Raw genomic sequence first — 20352 nt, 5'->3', positions numbered from 1 at the left:
CAATTGAGCACACAGCCATGCATTCTCCATAGACAAACTATTAAGGCTCAGGAGAAAGACCCAGATGCAGACATTTTCGAAGTAACAAAGTTTATTACTAAAACAAGGGGCAGGCAAACGACAGGTGAAGGGGCAGGTAGAGGTTCAGTAATCCAGGGTGGTGTGACAAGGTACATGACGGCAGGCAGGCAGAATGGTCAAAACCGGAAAACAGGAACGAGAAAAAAAATAGGAGCACCGGGAAAATGGTTTTACGCTTGATGAGACCAATTGAACTGGCAACAGACAGAGAACACAGGTATAAATACATTGGGGATCATGGTGGAAGATGGCGACACTTGGAGGGGGCGGAGACAAGCACAAAGACAAGTGAAACAGATCAGGGTGTGACACAAACATTGGCAGTAGAATGGCCTTACTGAAGAGCTCAGTGGACGTTCAACATGGCACTGTCATAGGATGCCACCTGTCCAGAAAGATCATTCCAATAGAAGCCCACCATAGAGAAGGCAATTCGTTATCACCTTTGTGCCAAACAAATCCATCTATTTTTATTTTTTTTCATGAATTGTCTTCGAGCCTGATTTTTGTCCCCCACCAATCACAGCCAAAGTTATTAACGTTTTATATTCATGCTATTACATGGAAGAGCTTGTGACACATGCAGAAGGAAAAACAATGGAATTCACTCATGTGCTCTCATCCAGGACCTGCTCCTTCAATGTGATTGATTCCTGACATTGGAAGATGAGACAGACTGACTGAAGTAAATGGATAGTCCAGGATCTGCTGTTTGTATGTAGTTGCTTTGAAAGTGAACTGTGTTTGTGTGTGATCAGGGGTGTATTTATTCCGACCGATTCTGTAGAAAAACGTTTCTTTAAACGGAAGTAAACGGAACGAAACAGGGATAAACATACTGGAATTTGTCCAATAGAAACTCTTTGTTTGCAACTGTTGGACTAATGATTACACCCTAGATCAGCTAGATACATGCAAGAGTGTGCAAGGTGGTATTGAATATGTCAATGTCTGTCTCACATTTCTCTCGACCTGTGCACCTACGTTGTAAACTTTCATTCATAGGCTAAGTTGTAACAAGCACAGGATGGGTATGGAGAAAATTAGAGTACCATGTAGTAGCCTAAACCTATTGATGTTACATTGAGCTGGTTGATGGCATATGAATGGCAGTCATCCAACATACTCTTACAGAAATAAGGCCGTGGTCATGAAAAAAAGAACGGACCTCCCCTCTCTTAAACTCCACCGACCTCCACTGGCATTTACTAATGGGCTCCTGAAACCGGAACTAGCAAGATGTCAACCTCCATGAACAGGCATATGCAACCGTGAGTAGATAAAGTTCAAAACAACGGTCGGCCATCTTGGAGGCTGTCTCTAGTTCTTATTATAACTAAATGCATTGTGGACTCCACCATTTTAATGTAGTCAACTTGTGGGACTTCCAAATTCATTGGCTGATCCCTCCTGGTGACTCCGTTGGAGTCATGTCCAACTGGCTCATCAGTAGGGATAAACCAATCGTGAAGAAGAAAATGTACCACTTCAAATGGTGAATTGGCAGATTTGATTATGCTGAGCCACAGGGCATCGTTTTATGGCCTGTGATGTAAACGGTAAACAGGCAATGCGGCAAGGGACTTTAACTATGCCACTTTGTTTACATACTCATCTCATATGTTATACTGTACTCGATATCATCTACTGTATCTTGCCTATGCTGCTCTGTACCATCACTCATTCATATATCCTTATGTACATATTCCTTATCCCCTTACCTGTGTATAAGACAGTAGTTTTTTAGGATTGTTAGTTAGATTACTTGTTCGTTATTACTGCATTGTCGAACTAGAAGCACAAGCATTTCGCTACACTCGCATTAACATCTGCTAACCATGTGTATGTGACAAATAAAATTTGATTGATTTGAATCGCTCTTCTCCAATAGAACAGTAATCTGTGCCTTTCTGTCATTTAGTCAACAAGGTGCATCATCCAGAAAACATACATCTCTTTCCATAAAATATTTGTTAGAATTTTTTTTCATGTGAAAACACAGAATCCTACTCATTACTCCAAGTGCTTAATTACATCACTTTTGTTTTGAGGAGACTTCTCTGTGGGCTTTGAATGTGGCACCTGGCTCCCATCTGGAAGGCAACCCAGTTCCAAACGAATGACATCCATTTTCACCTCCTTGCAAAAACACGCCTATCGGGAGCCCAGGCCAGATGAATTGAATCCCCTCAATGCCGCTGCGTATTGTCACAGACGCTATAATTACACAGATACAAAGATGAGTCCTCTATCCATCTCTATGGACATGCACCATTGTTCAGAATAAAGAAAGCAGCAGATGTGAAGACGATCATTTTTGTTTTCCGTTTCTATGTATTACTACAGGTTGGTAATAGCACGTTTACACTTCCTAATATCGACAGAACATGTCATAACATGATAGGTAACAAATCCGTCAAGGGATTACCAGATTTTATGTTATTTTTGTGTCGTGGTGGAAAACGATTTTACAAGTCATATAACTTGAGTATTTGGGGTTTGTCTGCGTTAATGTACACAATTTCGTCAAGGTAATTTAAAAAAGAATCAATTTATTTGAGATTTCTGAGTTCATTTTATATGGTTCTTGGTTGTGTAAAAAATAACTATCACGAGCTGGTAAAAATGGCGGCGACCGCTGTCAGCGTTTTAAAGTCCAGATAGAAGACAGTGGACCCCGTTCATATATTTATGTAGTCGGTACAGTATATTAACTAATATACATTGGTTCTAAACTTATACCATTATTTATTCGTTTACAATTGTACAATTTATGCTCCCCTCATATATAAACCACGTACAGAAGATGGTAATTTTGATGACACATGGTGAGTTTACTGCCTACTGTACATAGTAAAATGGTGCGCACCAAATTGTAGTTCACATTTTGGTATGGCAAACGGCTGTGAGGATTTTTCTTCAATATTAATCAGATATGAACACAATTACAATCTTTAGATAATACAAATATCATTTAATGTATGGAAAAACGTATTTGAGTGAACATTATCAAGCCAGCAGCAGGTGAAACAGAACCTGAATTATCTCCCCATCTCCATGGTTTTATCTGGCTGCCACAGCTGCTATCACTGTCTAGGTTTAGGATAATTAGCCCATACCAGTGACAAACTTGGCTATGTTATTGACACATGGCAGGACCAAACAAAGTTCAGCTCACTGATTTTGCCAGCTAGAAAGAAACGGACACAAATTTATTCAGAATAGGAGCAAGCTAAGGTTGGCTGATGTCTCTTCAACAAGAAACTGTGACAACATTGATCCTAAACTCCCAAAATAAACTTTCCCATTGAGCAAAATCCACAATCCACCCCTCTAAAGAAAACCTGGCTCCTGGACTACTCCAAAATGCCAAACGATCCACGATGGAATACATGGCCACATTTTGGTTTAGCACACCATCCACACACACACACACACACACACACACACACACACACACACACACACACACACACACACACACACACACACACACACACAGTTTCGACCCCAGCCACAGGGCTCTATACAGAGCCATGCCCAGACCTTTTGGGAAGCATGTGCTCAAGCTAAAAAAGGGCAGCCCCCCCAAAAATCATTCCCAGCAGCTATGGTCACAGACTCATAGAGTACCTAGTCGTTAGAGTTTTGGGCCAGTAACCGAAAGGTTGCTGGATCGAATCCCTGAGCTGACAAGGAAAACATTTGTCGTTCTGCCCCTGAGCAAGGCATTTTAACCCACTGCCCCGGGCGCCGATGATGTGGATGTCAATTTAAGGCAGCCCCCCCCGCACCTCTCTAATTCAGAGGGGTTGGGTTCAATTTGGAAGACACATTTCAGTTGAAGGCATTCAGTTGTACAACTGACTAGGTGTCCCCCTGTCCTTTCCTAATACCCATAAAACCTAGCAGTCAACGTGAAATGGTTCCAAATAATTTTTCCACCATTTCATTTTCCCATAGGGGATTTTAGAAACACTTAAAATAAGGGCTGCGTTTCGCGTAGACTTATCCCGGCATAACATTTTGATAACATTAAATATCCCCTCCTCCAAAAAAGAAGCGCTAATTAGCTTCTAATGTGGCTATCATAAAGAACTACAAATGCCATGTTGATCTGGATGAGACTGCCGAAGTGAGGAAAAAGTAAGAGTCTCTGGATTAACTATTTAACGTTAGCTAAATGTATTAATGAATCAATTGGCTACATTTATTTAAATGACCAATTCTGTGTACTGTCTTGTGCAAGTTTTAAATTGACATAATACCTGTTAGCAAAAGGTGTCAGCTAGAGATGACGTGAAGGCGCTTGCAGGGAATTGTAGTTTTTCATGATGTCTACGTTGACTCTAATTAGCATTTTCAAATCTGAGAGGAAATAGAGCCAAATATATTGGAGGGAAAAAAAGTTGCCTCGTCTGAGAGAGATTTACATGGTTATTAATAAATCCCCTATGATCTGTCCACAGTTCCTGACATTGTACAGCTCTTATTCTGTAATTTCTGGATTTAAAAACTTTTTTTTTCTGGTTTTCTGTGGCCTCTTCCAAATTGTGTTCTTATTCAGACTCTTGAAATATTTGCTCTATACAGGCAAAATGTTCCCATAACATGTGAATGTAATTCCGCTCCTTTGTAAAGACAGCAAATATATGTTGTGTATGTATGGTACATGTTCTTTATGTGCCCTTCAATACAAATGAATGACAAAATCCTAATAGAAATCCCCTATGGATTGGAACCATTTCCTTTCTTGACCGCTAGGTTTTATGGGTATCATGACACCTACACTGTGGGGCTCTATTGAGCTATTATTACAAGGGGAAAGCATCACCATCTGAGGAGTAAATTATTCAGATAAACTAATTAGAACAGGAAATGCAAAACTTCAAGTGTAACTGAGGTTTAAAAAGGCTTCTGAATTCCAGTCAAAATAGAAGATTGTAAGACTTACTTTAGCCTACCATGACTATATCCAACCCAACTCCATTTGTTGCCACTATCATGTATCCTACCATGACTATATCCAACCCAACTCCATTTGTTGCCACTATCATGTATCCTACCATGGACTATATCCAACCAACTCCATTTGTTGCCACTATCATGTATCCTACCATGACTATATCCAACCCAACTCTATTTGTTGCCACTATCATGTATCCTACCATGACTATATCCAACCCAACTCCATTTGTTGCCACTATCATGTATCCTACCATGACTATATCCAACCCAACTCCATTTGTTGCCACTATCATGTATCCTACCATGACTATATCCAACCCAACTCCATTTGTTGCCACTATCATGTATCCTACCATGACTATATCCAACCCAACTCAATTTGTTGCCACTATCATGTATCCTACCATGACTATATGCAACCCAACTCCATTTGTTGCCACTATCGTGTATCCCAGTGGTTTGCAAACTTTTTTGACCGTGACCCACAAAAAGGAGTGGTACAATATTGTGCAATATGCCTGCACACGCCAACATGAGTGCACAATTGCTACGCAAATGTAACCTGTCATTACAGCCATAAAATGCAAGCTAGGCTACAGAAACAAACTGCGTTTTACACCTGCATTTGGAGCTGAAAGTCATTCATGTTAGCAGGCAATATCATGTCACTTCTCTGGAGTCCAGAGCCAGAATCAACTAGGGATATATCATGTCACTTCTCTAGAGTCTAGAGCAGAATCAACTAGGGATATATCATGTCACTTCTCTAGAGTCTAGACATGTTACTTTAGAGTTAATCAGTGTGATTAAGGTTATGTTTAAAAATCACATTTTAAGAAGAGATGGCAAAGTTGATTTAGATGGAAGACGTGAGCTGAATGCGGTAGCTCTGTAGCTAGCGAGCCTTAGCATAGTAAGCTAGCACTGCCACTTACCAGGTGAAACTATAATGATCGGTCTCTGCTGCTGCTGGCTGTTTGTGATACTTTCTAACCACGTTGTTGGTATGGACAGCATCCAATTTGAAAAGTAACGTTTTGCTGAAGCCCTCCTTCCATTGTTGATAGCCATGAAAGTTAAATGTCCCCCGCAGATTGACGAGTAGATGTCAAATTCGCCCGCATTGTGGCCACAAATGTATCCCACTTTTTAAAGCGTTTCATTTGCGTGGCCATTGAGAAAATCACATTTGCACAGCAAGTGTTGCTACAACCTGCTACCACACAAAGCTTGGTCATCTTGATGAATAAAAATGCAGTTGCTAGCTAGCTCTATCCATAATACTAACCCACAAGGTTGTTTTGTTTACCCACGAGGACAGTGCATTCGAAAAGTATTCAGACCCTTTGTCTTTTTCCACATTGTTACGTTGCAGCCTTATTCTAAAATGGATGAAATAAAATGTTTTCATCAATCTACACACAATACCCCATAATGACAAAGCGAAACTGGGTAAGCAATTTTTGCAAATGTAAAATCAAAATAACAGAATAACAGAAATACCTTATTTGGGTACATATTCAGACCCTTTGCTATGAGACTCGAAATTGAGCTCAGGTGCATCCTGTTTCCATTGATCATCCTTGAGATGTTTCTACAACTTGAGTGGAGTCCACCTGGTGTAAATTCAATGCATTGGACATGATTTGGAAAGGCATATACCTTTTTATATAAGGTCCCACAGTTGACAGTGCATGTCAGAGCAAAAGCCAAGCCATTTGGTAGAAGGAATTGTCCGGAGAGTGCCGAGACAGTAGTTGATATAGTAATAATTTAGGCTAATAATATAATTCAATCTCTGTTTGCAAAAAAGTCTGTTCAATGCATGGCTGAGCACGTAGAATAGAATAGGCGAGCTATATCAGATACGTTTCTTGGCCTTTTAGAAAGATATTTAATGCTATTCTAGTACACTCTATATATGACTGGACACATTAGCAGAATATTTGTCAAATCAAAAAAAAATCCGGGGTAGCCTAGTCTACTCTGCTAACAATGATAAACAGATCAATACATATGACGTATCCATAAAATAGGCCTACGAGAAGGGGAGACGCACAAAGTTGTCAATTATGTCTGAGTGTTGGAGTGTGCCCCTTGCCATCTGTAAATAAATACATAACAAAATTGAAAATCATCAGCTTAATATTAGGAATTTGATGTATGACATTTACTTTTTACTTTTTACTTTCACTCAAGTATGAATATTTAGTAGTTTTTCCACCACTGACTAATGGTTTTGTGTGAAACAATACAGTGTAGACAAGGTTATTCAATAAAATATTACATAGTGCTCCCTACAACATACTGTAACCTTGTACTAGATGGTTTGTGATTCATTTATGCATTATTTGAATTTAGGAAATGTACTATAGGTTAAATGCACTTACGTTGTGTAATTTAACATGTGCACTTGTCTAATGTGAATGAATGTTGTCAATGCTTAGCTACTTGAGCTGTTGAAATGAGATAGTTGAAAAATGAAATATATATTTTTTAGAATAAGAAAGTGCCAGAACTGTCAAGAAAATAACTTTTGTGTCCGTTGCTCTTTAATACTACTGTCCAACTCAGATTAAGTCTGAGGCTGGTAACATCAACAGTGAGGACAAACCCAGTCACTGGGTCCTGATTGTGAGAGTGGAGCCCAGTTTGCACTGCAGGATCCAGAGATGACATCAGTGAAACTGGAAGACTGCAGTCAAACACTGGAGCTGAAAGTCAACATTAAAGATGAAGAAGAGGAGGAGAAGATTGGCACATCTGTTAGTCATGGTAAGAGCAGGTTCTATCTATTTATAAGTTATCTTCATAAGCTAGACCTCCATAAGCTATCACCCAGTCTATTGCTAGGTAGTATTCTGTAATTCTGACATCACACATGACCCCTGACATTCTTTCGCTTGTGTTGTTCATTCCAACTTCCCACTGTGCATGAAATGTTACAGTAGAACTGTTTCATGATGAACTGTTTCAGTGAGAAGGTAGATGTTACTTCATTCTACTGAGACTTGCATAGTTTGACACCAGTATTGTCAGAATTTGTTTGATTAAATTCCAGTTATTTCAGGAAGATCACTGAAATTACAATTCTCTTCAATGCCTTTCAAAGAGGAACATTTTAAATAGAACTTTGGTTTATTTGAATTGGCTAATTAAAAATGGAATTGACCTCAACTCTGGTAGTTACTAACCCTTGTGATAATGAGTGGAGGGTGATATGGCATGTATACATTTGACATGTATATCACACCAACTGACTGGTTCTTCTGATGCTGTTCACACAGGAGACCATGTTGAGACATTATCTACATCCAGAGAGCAACAGCAGGAACATCCCAGAGCTAAGAGGTCTCACCACTGCCCACATTGTGAGGAGATTTTCCCATTTCTATCAAAGCTAAAAATACACCTACAAATACACACAGGAGAGAAGCCTTATTCCTGCACTGACTGTGGGACACACTTCACAACATCAAAGGCTCTGACAGTTCATCAGAGAGTGCACACTGGAGAGAAGCCTTACTCCTGCTCTGACTGTGGGAAGAGTTTCTCAGGATTGGGTCACTTAAAAAGACACCAACGTATACACACAGGAGAGAAGCCTTACTCCTGCTCTGACTGTGGGAAGAGTTTCTCGCAACAGAGCAGCTTAAACTCGCACAAACATATACACACAGGAGAGAAGCCGTACTACTGCTCTGACTGTGGAAAATGCTTCACAGCATCATTTGAGTTAAAAGTTCATCAGAGGACACACACAGGAGAGAAGCCTTACTACTGCTCTGACTGTGGGATGAGTTTCTCTCAACAGAGCAGCTTAAAGTCACACCAACGTATACACACAGGAGAGAAGCCTTACTCCTGCTCTGATTGTGGCAAGAGTTTCTCTCAACAGAGCAGCTTAAAATCACACCAACATATACATAAAGCAGAGAAGCCTTACTCCTGCTCTGACTGTGGGAAGTACTTCACAACATCAGCTGAGCTAAAAGTTCACCGGAGAACACACACAGGGGAGAAGCCTTACTGCTGCTCTGACTGTGGGAAGAGTTTCTCTCAACAGAGCAACTTAAAAACACACCAACTTATACATACAGGAGAGAAGCCTTTCTCATGCTCTGACTGTGTGAAGTGCTTCACAACATCATCTGAGCTAAAAGTTCACCAGAGAACACACACAGGAGAGAAGCCTTACTCCTGCTCTGACTGTGGGAAGAGTTTCTCTCAACAGAGCAACTTAATAACACACCAACGTATACATAAAGGAAAGAAGCCTCATCAGTTCTCTCAGGCCAGTTAAGATTAGTCACTCCATCACTTCATTCTCATCTCATAAAGGAAGTGGTAACAGTGTATTTGATAACATTACCAGAGAGTAACACTATTGTAATCCTATTGTTTCTCACTGTGAGAGAACTGTGCAGAGAAAAGGGAGCGTTATAGAATGTTAGCCTCTCTTTACTTTACTGATCAGTGTGCACCTTGTCAGTTCTGGTGTGTTTTGTTTGCTTCTACTGTAAAGATATTGAGATTACTTTGGATTTGCCCTTAGCGTTGAAAACCCTCTGAGGGATCGCTTGTTAAATCAATGGAGGGAGGTACTGCTTCCCTCTGCAGTTTTCTGTGGGAATGAGTTAGTAGACACAACATGTGTCAGATAGAGATGGTGTGATGATCAGTTTTCTGTGGGAATGAGTTAGTAGACACAACATGTGTCAGATAGAGATGATGTGATGATCAGTTTTCACCTTTAGTTTGGGTGGATACTTTTATTCCTACTAAATGTGTTTTGTTTAATGATACAAATTGGTTTATTAAATTGTCTTTTAAAACTAGATTCACTATTTTAGTCATTGATGATTAATGTATTTGGATAACTGCAATGAATTTCATTGAATTACTAATGAAAAATAAATGTTCTACATTCATTTTGCTGGTCAACCTCTGGGTTATCTTTCAGAAAATACAATGTTTTTGTTGCCAATCAAAATATATTTACATGAATCTACTCAAAAACATGTCAATACACCTTTACACATCACCACGGGGACAAGCCATTTTGCTAGCCACCAGTATTTTTCTACAATGCATACAAATATATGTTAATCTGTATAAAGGACTTACATGTTTCTTATGTAAAACCAGTTAAATAAAATGAAAAATGTATTTGTCTTGTTTCATTTTCAATAGTTTTATAAGGTGCCACAGTCCAGGGACAGCATTACCACAACAATTCAAGAATGGCCCACTTACTATTGGGGAATTAGAATTCAAGAATTCTTAGAATTCTATTTAGCATTTTGGGACAAAGTAGCTCCCGTGTTTACACATGACAACACATATGTCACTTAATTCAGTGCTTCCTAGTTCCATGTATCAAACAGTTATTTCAGTTATACTAAAATCTGTACAAATCTGTAGTATCCCCTGCTGTTTACAAGGTGCACCTGTGTAATGATCATGCTGTTTAAATCAGCTTCTTGATATGCCATACCTGTCAGGTGGATGGATTATCTTGGCAAAGGAGAAATGCTCACTAACAGGGACGTAACCAAATTTGTGCACAAAAGTTGAGAGAAATAAGCTTTTTGTGCATGTAGAACATTTCTTTAAATTTTTACATGTTTGTTCAGTATAGTCTGAACATGTACTTTTTTATGGAAAGGAAATGCATGTTTCTGGTCGATGCACCTAGCTGCCTTGTTGACAACATAACAGAGGCAAAGATGACTGTTTGGAGGGCTCCTCCCTCCCTGCTTTTTGCACTCAGTGAGAGCACACAATTAAAAATGTTTTAAGTACTTTTAATTTAACAAAATGATGAATACGCTTGGTTTGACTGCACAATGTTATTTCAATATGGTTCAATAAGGATAGAGGATAGATTAGTGAAACAGGGAGCAACCAGAATGGAGGTCTGGTGAGGTGACCAAACAATAGTGACACTACATGGAACATTAATTATTGAACTGAGGTGGTCTTCCATCTTGCAAACCCTTTCATAAACCCCATTGTTAGAGTTTAATATACTGTATCCCCAGTACTATATTGAGCATCAGGCTGTTGAAAAGCAGTTGATTATGTAAATAGTCTTGTAGAACTCTGGTATTGATGGTCTATTTGAGGGTGAGTCATTGATATGAATGTTCAGAGTGAAACAGCTGTGAACTCTCCTGTGATGGCCCACTTCTACCAGAACCTTTCCTATTGTGTTAGTAAGCGCCACCGCATTTTAGGCAGCCAGTGTAACACAATGAGAGGGGGTGTGGCCTGCACAGAGGAGAACCAGGAAGTTGATCTCAGACTTCTATTTAGAACTGGGATCCTATCCAGAGTTGACAGATTAACAGTGTGGACAAACCTGGCCTGTCTCTCCTTCCACACTCTGAACCCACAGTCACTGGGTCTTGGCATCAGCAGACAGGTTTCCATTAACCCAGGTTAATTAAACAAAAAAATCAACAAGGGGGGCCCCCCCCAAAAAATCAGGAAAACATTGAAGAACCACAGCACAATGACGTGAAGGTGGAAGAATGGCGCTGCTAAGATCAAACATTAATCTCCTGAGTACAAACCATCGAATCTTGAGTACATACCTAGTCCCCTGAATACAAACCTAGTAATCTTACATACAGGCCTTCAAATAGTGAACTACTCTTTTAATGGACTGGTAGGTGCTATGAAAGGGATGTTTAAAAAAATGAAATCTTTGTATTTCCTTCATTAGTCCACTGTTAATACAATGCCAAAAATGTTGCATGTTTCCTGTTAGCAATCAAGTTAAGATAGAGCACATTCAGTACTGAGGAAAAAGTGTGATGATGCAAATTATACGCAAATGAGCAAAATGATAATTGCATCATCACACGTTTTGCTCTGTACTGCAGTGTTTCTTAATTTTGCCCTAACACTCATACACTGGATTCAACTAAGCAACTCAAGCCTTTGAATTGAATAAGGTATGTGAGTGCGAGGGCAAAAACACACATGTACACCCCTTTGGGACCAGGATTGGGGAACACGGCTGAACTGAAAGTCCTCCATCTTCAGAACTTCACTGTTGACGTACACATTATTTTGGATTGCATACAGGGTGATGAAAACAATCTGTACATTTGTAATTTGAATGAACTATCCCTTTAATTGGAGTTCCATTGGAGTTTCATTTAGTTAGAGGTGCATTTGCTCTAAGCATGTGCTATAAATAAACATTCATTTATTTTATAAAGAGAACTGCTTTTGTCATCTCTTAAGGAGGCTAGGCGAACCTAGCGAGTGTGCTCTCATACTCCCTTAAAGACCTTTGCTTAAAAAAAGAGAAAGAAGCGGCTGCTGTATGTCCACTTTGAGACGCCATAGACCCCTTTCTGTGTTTACAAACAGGTCACAAAATGTCATCTTAATATATGCACATAATTCTTCCAAACTCTTTCGAATGGGAAGCATGCTTGCAACTTAGACAAACTGATGTGAAAAAATGATGTGTTACAAATGATTTCAGTAGTCCTACATTGTCAGAAGTTAGGGTACAATGGGGGAATTGCTGACACAAAAAAAGCAACGTTTGGGGGAAAAAATGGTATGTAGATTAAGGTCACGCTTAGGTGAGTAAACTGTAAAGGGAAATGAAAGGCTATAGTTACCCTGGTAGAAGATTATGGCATAGGGTTTCACACAGGTGTGTTAATCTATTTGATCAGTTTTATTTAGAAATTATTTGGTAAGTAATACTTCAAAGCCAAGTCTAGTTGTCTTATTTGAATTATTTTAATAAAATATGTGGGGGGTGGAAATGGTGTTGCACATGTCACCGTTAATATCAGCACTACCTGCACTTTCATTTTCATGGTACTTTATTTCTGGATCCTTTTCCATACAATCCATTATGTACAATTGCACTAAATATTATTTTAAGATTTTAAATCCCAGCAGTCTTTAAAATGACATTCAGGAGCAAAAGGTTTTCAATAGTTGTTTTAAATTCATGAAACAAATTGGAATGTAAAAGAACATTAAAGAACACTGGAATATAACATTTTACAACAATAATTTAACTAATTAATTCAGTGTAACATTGATGTGGCAACTCTCTTATGCTCTGCTTTTGCACAATTCTAATTTGTATATAAGTCGAAAATAAAGCTATCCCCAGTCAAATTGGAGCACAACTCATGAGTTCCACCTCCTGCACTGCTCAGACCTAATCTAGTCCCCACTGAAATAGGGGGAGAGATGCCCATTTAAAAGCTCTCTCAAACGCTTAGCTAGCTATCTAGCTACATGACATAAAATGCTGTGTAAAAATATCTAAAAGGCTATGAAGTAACATTAACTCTAAAGCTGTCAGTCACTAGTGCAAACATTTACAACTGTAATTAAGCTACGGTATCTTTTTAATGTATTTTACCTCAGACGATCTGGTAGGAAGGTTGCTAGCTAGCACTCCTAGCAGTTTATGCTGACGAGCTAGCACTCCTAGCAGCTTATGCTAACGAGCTAGCACTCCTAGCAGCTTTTGCTGACGAGCTAGCACTCCTAGCAGCTTATGCTGACGAGCTAGCACTCCTAGCAGCTTATGCTAACGAGCTAGCACTCCTAGCAGCTTATGCTGACGAGCTAGCATTTACTGCTTTTTTTCCACATAAAAAAAAAATCCATTTACCACAAAATAATTTTGTTTAAATATCTCTAAAAGTTGTGATGACACAAAGGAAATTGGGAAAATAATTTGTTGTGGTCCTAATGTGAATTACAGGGGGGTTGAACAACTCTGGAGAGACCTGAAAATAACTGTGCAGCGACACTCCCCATCTAACCTAACAGAGCTTGAGAGGATGTTTCCCTCAATCCCGACCAGTCTCCCAGTCGCTGCCACTGAAAAACATCCCCACAGCATGATGCTGTCACCACCATGCTTTACCGTAGGGATGGTGCCAGGTTTCCTCCAGATGTGACGCTTGGCATTCAGGCCATAGAGTTTAATCTTGGTTTCATCAGATCAGAGAATCTTGTTTCTCATGGTCAGAGTCCTTTAGGTGCCTTTTGGCAAACTCCAAGCGTACTGTGATGTAACCATTTACTGTGGAGTGGCTTCCGTCTGGCCACTCTACCATAAAGGCCTGAATGGTGGAGTGCTGCAGAGATGGTTGTCCTTCTGGAAGGGTCTCCCATCTCAAGAGGAACTCTGGAGCTCTGTCAGACTGACAATCGGGTTCTTAGTCACCTCCATGACCAAGGCCCTTCTCCCCGAATGCTCAGTTTGGCCCGGGTGGCCAGCTCTAGGAAGAATCTTGGTGGTTCTAAACTTCTTCCATTTAAGAATGATGGAAGCCACTGTGTTACTGGGGGCCTTCAATGCTGCAGAAATGTTTTGGCACACTTCCCCAGATCTGTGCTGACACAATCCTGTCTCGGGAGTCCACAGGTGGACTCCAATCAAGTTGTAGAATGATCTCAAGGATGATCAATGGAACAGGATGCACCTGAGCTCAATTTCGAGTCTCATAGCAAAGGGTCTGAATAATTATGTACATAAGGTATTTCTGTTTTATATTTTTTATACATTTGGAAAAAGGTCTAAAAACCTGTTTTCACTTTGTCATTATAGGGTATTGTCTGCATATTTTATCAATTTTAGAATAAGGCTGTAAAGTAACAAAATGTGTAAAAAAAAGTCAAGGGGTCTGAATATTTTAAGAATACTCTACAAGACATGGCAGGGTGAAATTCCCCTTTAACCTGTAGTTGTTGGCTTTTTTTCAGGAAGCTCCGCGCATGCGATCATCATTCTTCAGGATAAAGGATACGCCAGAATTGTGCAGTCGAGACGAAACTTCTGTATCCGTTTCAAATATATTACTACTGGTATGTAATAGCACGTTTTAAGATCGAAAGAACATGTAACAAATATGTCAACTTATTATCACGTTTGTCAAAGGTTTTTTTGTGCTATTTTTGGGTCAAACCGCGTGAGTGAACTTGATCACTTTTTTACAAGTCACATAGTGAGATACTTTGTGTTAGTCTGAGTGGATGTATATCATTTCGTCAAGGTAATTTCATAAAGGATACATTTATTTGAGATTTCTGGGTTCGTTTTACATGTCGTTTTTGGTTTTGTGTAAAATGGCGGCTCCTATCAGGTCTGCGTCAACACACTTCAGTGTCGGCACTGAGGGTGGAGCTGAGAGACAATTTCACGGTTGCACTACTGTTTTGAAGCTAAATGTAATGATTATCAGTTTTCTACATGTGTACTAATATTCAGAGACATTCAGTTGTTTCTGTCTATCTGTAAATGTTACTATGGTGTGAATGGAAATACTATTGGTTTTTGATTGGAATAATACAGTGAAGACAAGTTTATTCAGGAAAATAGTACATAGTGCTGCCTAAAACATACTGTAACCTTGTACTAAATGTTTTTTGTTGTTGTTGTTGTAATTTATGCATTTATGTGAATTCAGAAATCTACTATAGATTAAGTGCATTTAAGTTCTATAGCCTAATTTATAGTGTATACTTTGTCTTGTGTGAATTAACTAATGTTTTGTCAATGCTTAGTTACCAGATCTATTGAAATGAGATCAGTGCTTGACTTGGACAGGAACTCACCGGGGCTGAGTACCAGCACCTCTAATTTCTACTGTTTGAGCTCATGTTCCTCTTATAGAATATTAGCTCAACGGTGTTGTGGAGCTGCTGCACCTAAATATAAACACTATTAATAAAGAAAGTGCCAGAACTGTCAAGAGTAACTTTTGTGTCCGTTTCTCTTTATTACTACTGGCCGACTCAGATTAAGCCTGAGGCTGGTAACATCAACAGTGAGGACAGACCCCAGCCTGCCTCTTATTGGGAATTTTCCAGTAAATGTGAGCGCACATTATACATCTTAGAGTAGTCAGCAGAATAAGTGCACTCTATAGGTGTCTAGGTCATTAGGCACCATTAAACATGCATCTGTCTTGGGAGTGGGCATGTCTGTTTATTTTTGTACCATTGCTATGGCCTAATATTTACTGTTGCTATGGTTACACCACAAATGCCCTACATGCACCTGTCTTGGGAGTGGGCGTGTCTGTTTATTTTTGTACCAATGCTATGGCCTAATATTTACTGTTGCTATGGTTACACCACAAATGGAATCTATGCCCTAATGTGAAACCAAGCTAAAATTGGTGCAAGGCAATAAGATAAGGGTGGGTAAATGCCAGCGGGGATGAAACATTAACATAAAGAGGAGTTACTATGTGTGTGAGGTAAGGAGGAAAACTGTATAAAAAGTTTGTGCCAAGGCTGGAAAGACATTGACTGAATATTTCCATTACACTCTCTCCTTCCACACTGAGTCCAAACCTACAGTCACTGGGTCCTGATTGTGACAGTGGAGCCCATTTTGCACTGCAGGATCCAGAGAGATGGCATCAGTGAAGCTGGAAGACTGCAGTCAAACACTGGAATTGAATGCCAACATTAAAGATGAAGAAGAGGAGGAGAAGATTGGGAAATCTGTTTCTCATGGTAAGAGCAGGTTCTAAGTTTGTGTTTTTCATTCCAACTTCCCACTGTGCATGAAACGTTGCTGTAGAACTGTTTCATGATGAACTGTTTCTCTGAGAAGGTAGATGTTGTTTCATGCTACTGCCTAGGGATGCATGATATATCGGTGAACATATCGGATGTGTAGTTTGACGCCGATGTGCAAAACTGATGTCAAAGCTGACGTGCATTTCTTTATATAGCCCTCCTTACATCAGCTAATATATCAAAGTACTGTACAGAAACTCAGCCTAAAACTCCAAACAGCAAGCAATGCAGGTGTAGAAGCACGGTGTCTAGGAAAAACTCCCTAGAAAGGCTATTACCAAGGAAGATACCTAGAGAGGAACCAGGCTATGAGGGGTGGCCATTCCTCTTCTGGCTGTGCCCGGGTGGAGATTATAACAGAACATGGCCAAGATGTTCAAATGTTCATAAATGACCAGCATGGTCAAATAATAATAATCACAGTAGTTGTCGAGGGTGCAACAAGTCAGCACTTCAGGACTAAATGTCATTTGGCTTTTCATAGCCGATAATTGAAAGTATCTCTACTGCTCCTGTTGTCTCTAGAGAGTTGAAAACAGCAGGTCTGGGAAGGTAGCATGTCCGGTGAACAGGTCAGGGTTCCATAGCCGCAGGCAGTTGAACAGTTGAAACTAAACTGGAGCAGCAGCACGGCCAGGTGGACTGGGGACAGCAAGAAGTCATCATGCCAGGTAGTCCCGAGGCATGGTCCTAGGGCTCAGGTCCTCCGAGAGAGAGAAAGAAAGAGGGAATTAGAGAGAGCATACTTAAGTTCACACAGGACACCAGATAAGACAGGAGAAACACTCTAGATATAACAGACTGACCCTAGCCCCCCGACACATAAACTACTGCAGCATAAATACTGGAGGCTGAGACAGGAGGGGTCAGGAGACACTGTGGCCCCACCTGATGATAACCCCGGACAGGGCCAAACAGGCAGGATATAACCACCCACATTGCCGAAAGCACAGCCCCCACACCCCTAGAGGGATATCAACCACTAACTTACCATCCTGAGACAAGGCTGAGTATAGCGCACAAAGATCTCCGCCACGGCACAACCCAAGGGGGGACGCCAACCCAGACAGGAAGACCACATCAGCGACTCAACACACTCAAGTGATGCACCCCTCCTAAGGATGGCATGGAAGAGCACCAGTAAGCCAGTGACTCAGCCCCTGTAATTAGAGTTAGAGGTTAGAGGCAGAGAATCCCAGTGGAGAGAGGGGAACCGGCCAGGCAGAGACAGCAAGGGCGGTTCGTTGCTCCAGAGCCATTCTGTTCACCTTCACACTCCTGGGCCAGACTACACTCAATCATATGACCTACTGAAGAGATGAGTCTTCAGTAAAGACTTAAAGGTTGAGACCGAGTTTGCAAGTCTCTCACATTGGTAGGCAGACCATTCCATAAAAATAGAGATCTATAGGAGAAAGCCCAGCCTCCAACCTATATAACGTAGGTACAGGACGTAATGAACTCACGTGAAATTTTGCGCTACACGTGCAACACAGCATTCCTAACCTAGCCCACCATGTCTGCTGTGTGGATCGAGCAGTCATTTGAAAGAGTAAGGACATTTCAGTGAAACAAAGGCAAAATCCATTAAAGCCAAGATAATGGAATTCATTGCCCTTGACAATCAACCGTTATCTGCGGTGGGTGATGTTGGCTTTCGCCGACTGGTCAAGCACCGGTTAACACAACCAAGTGCGCTAATTTTCCGATGTTGCCCTACCGGAGTTACACAGTAATATTGTCACTGCTATTAGCTTCACGACATACATACTATGGAACGCCGTTTGGGTCTTTGCGTGTCAAAAAAGACACAGTTGCACTGTCAAAGCTGTACAACAAAGGTCTGCAAACAAGCAAACACCGGCCACGAACTATGTGTTTACAATACCACGTTGGTAATAAGGCATCATTTGTTCGAACGCAACTTTTGGGGTAGCTAGCTTTAGCCTGGTACCTTAGCTAGCAACAATACAACCAGCCAATGACCAGTAGAAACTGCAGTCATTTTCATTATTCTTAGCAATGATTTAGGAATCCTTGTGAGTAAGTATTAGCTAGGTTGCCACTTGATGTTTGCCTATTGAAAATTTACTTCAGTTCATGAAAATAAATAGCTAGCCAGCTACTTAGCCCTTTTGCCGAATGTTTCCGTTATAAGCAGCAAGCTTGCTTCATCTGGCTAGTGAGGCTCGACTGGACCGGGTTATGTGTTGTGATGCTAGCCACAATAAGGATTAGGCACAAAAGTGGAATTTGCCGTTGGTCTTCAAAATAAAAGTATGTCATTGACAGTGATGCCAATGAATACAAATAGTAGAATTATGCCATACTATTGTGGCTAGCAACTGAAACAGTGTATGTCGGTTTGCTATGTTTTTGGCGAAGAACATTGTTTGCATCCATTAGCTTTTTTTAAATGACCAGCACTGTAGGTGTACGAGACAAATAGCATATGTAGTGATTAATCGTTGACATATGAAATACAACTGAGAGTGTAATCAATGTGTAATAACTACGTAAACCTGTACAATTAATATGTGACGGGAAGTCATATTCAGGTCCTGATTCGTCAACAAGCTTATTTGACACGTATTTGACATGTATCTTTTTCGACACTCAAAGACCCAAACGGCGTTCCATAGAAATCCTGGTTGAGAAAGAAACGACTGAACAAATAAACGAAACAGCACAACAAGAAAGTGAAATAACTAGGTTTTTATTATGTTGTACTTGTAATGGGGACATATGTAAATGTCAACAAAATAACTTTTTGGTGTGTGTGTGTCCGTAACCTTTATTTAACTACGCAAGTCGGTTAATTAAGAACAAATTATTTTTTACAATAACGGCCCGGACTACGCTGGGCAAATTGTGCGCCGCCCTATGGGACTCCCAATCACGGCCGGTTGTGATACAGCCGAGAATCAAACCAGGGTCTGTAGTGAAGCCTCTAGCACTGAGATGCAGTGCCTTAGACCGCTGCGTCACTCGGGAGCCCCTTGAAGTGTTGAAGGTCCCCAAGAACACAGTGGCCTCCATCATTCATTCTTTAAATTTGTATTTTATTTGTTCCTAGTAGGACAATCAACAATTACAGAAATACAATTGATTTTTTTAGTCCCAGTTCTTCCATGGCCTGCATACTCAGACATGTCACCCTTTGAGCATGTTCGGGATGGTCCGGATCGAAGTGTACAACAGCTTATTCCAGTTCCCTCCTATATCCAGGAAGCCTTTGAAGAGTGGGATACCATTCCAGATGCCACAATCAACAGCCCGATGAACTCTATGCAAAGGAGACGTGTCCCGGAGGAGGGAGCAGCAGCTATCCACTTCTCCGGTGCTTCATTTGTAAATTGGGCGGTGCCGGTACAAAAAGGGAGCGCGAGAAGGGGTAACCTGGGGGTCTCTGATGTATCAGAACGCATAACGATATTATTCTTTTTTAATATGATTTATTTAATCTTTATTTAACTAGGCAAGTCAAATAAGAGCAAATTCTTATTTACAGTTACGGCCTACCCCGGCAAAACCGGGACGATGCTGGGCTAATTGTGCACTGCCCTATGGGACTCCCTCCCACGTCAGAATGTGATAGAGACTGGATTTGAACCAGGGACTGTCGTGATGCCTCTTGCACTGAGATGCATTGCCTTAGACCGCTGCGCCACTCGGGAGCAGTGGTGTTGAGCCGCTTACAGAAGTTACACA

At 40.5% G+C, this 20352-nt stretch overlaps 1 protein-coding gene across 1 annotated transcript; it reads left to right on the top strand.

Annotated features, from left to right (window-relative positions):
• The first annotated feature begins 328 nt into the window (after nt 1–328).
• Nucleotides 329–10218, top strand: LOC109877170 (gastrula zinc finger protein XlCGF17.1-like). The gene is made up of 3 exons (XM_020469479.2): nt 329–369; nt 7781–7824; nt 8337–10218. The coding sequence occupies exons 1-3, from the start codon at nt 329–331 to the stop codon at nt 9350–9352; spliced, it is 1101 nt and encodes a 366-aa protein (XP_020325068.2). The 3' UTR covers nt 9353–10218.
• Nucleotides 10219–20352: the final 10134 nt, after the last annotated feature.

The sequence above is a fragment of the Oncorhynchus kisutch genome, unplaced genomic scaffold (assembly GCF_002021735.2).
Source record: "Oncorhynchus kisutch isolate 150728-3 unplaced genomic scaffold, Okis_V2 scaffold4085, whole genome shotgun sequence".
Classification (NCBI taxonomy): Eukaryota; Metazoa; Chordata; class Actinopteri; order Salmoniformes; family Salmonidae; genus Oncorhynchus; species Oncorhynchus kisutch.
Note: the sequence above shows the minus strand (reverse complement) of the source record. Positions and strands in the feature narration are given on the sequence as shown.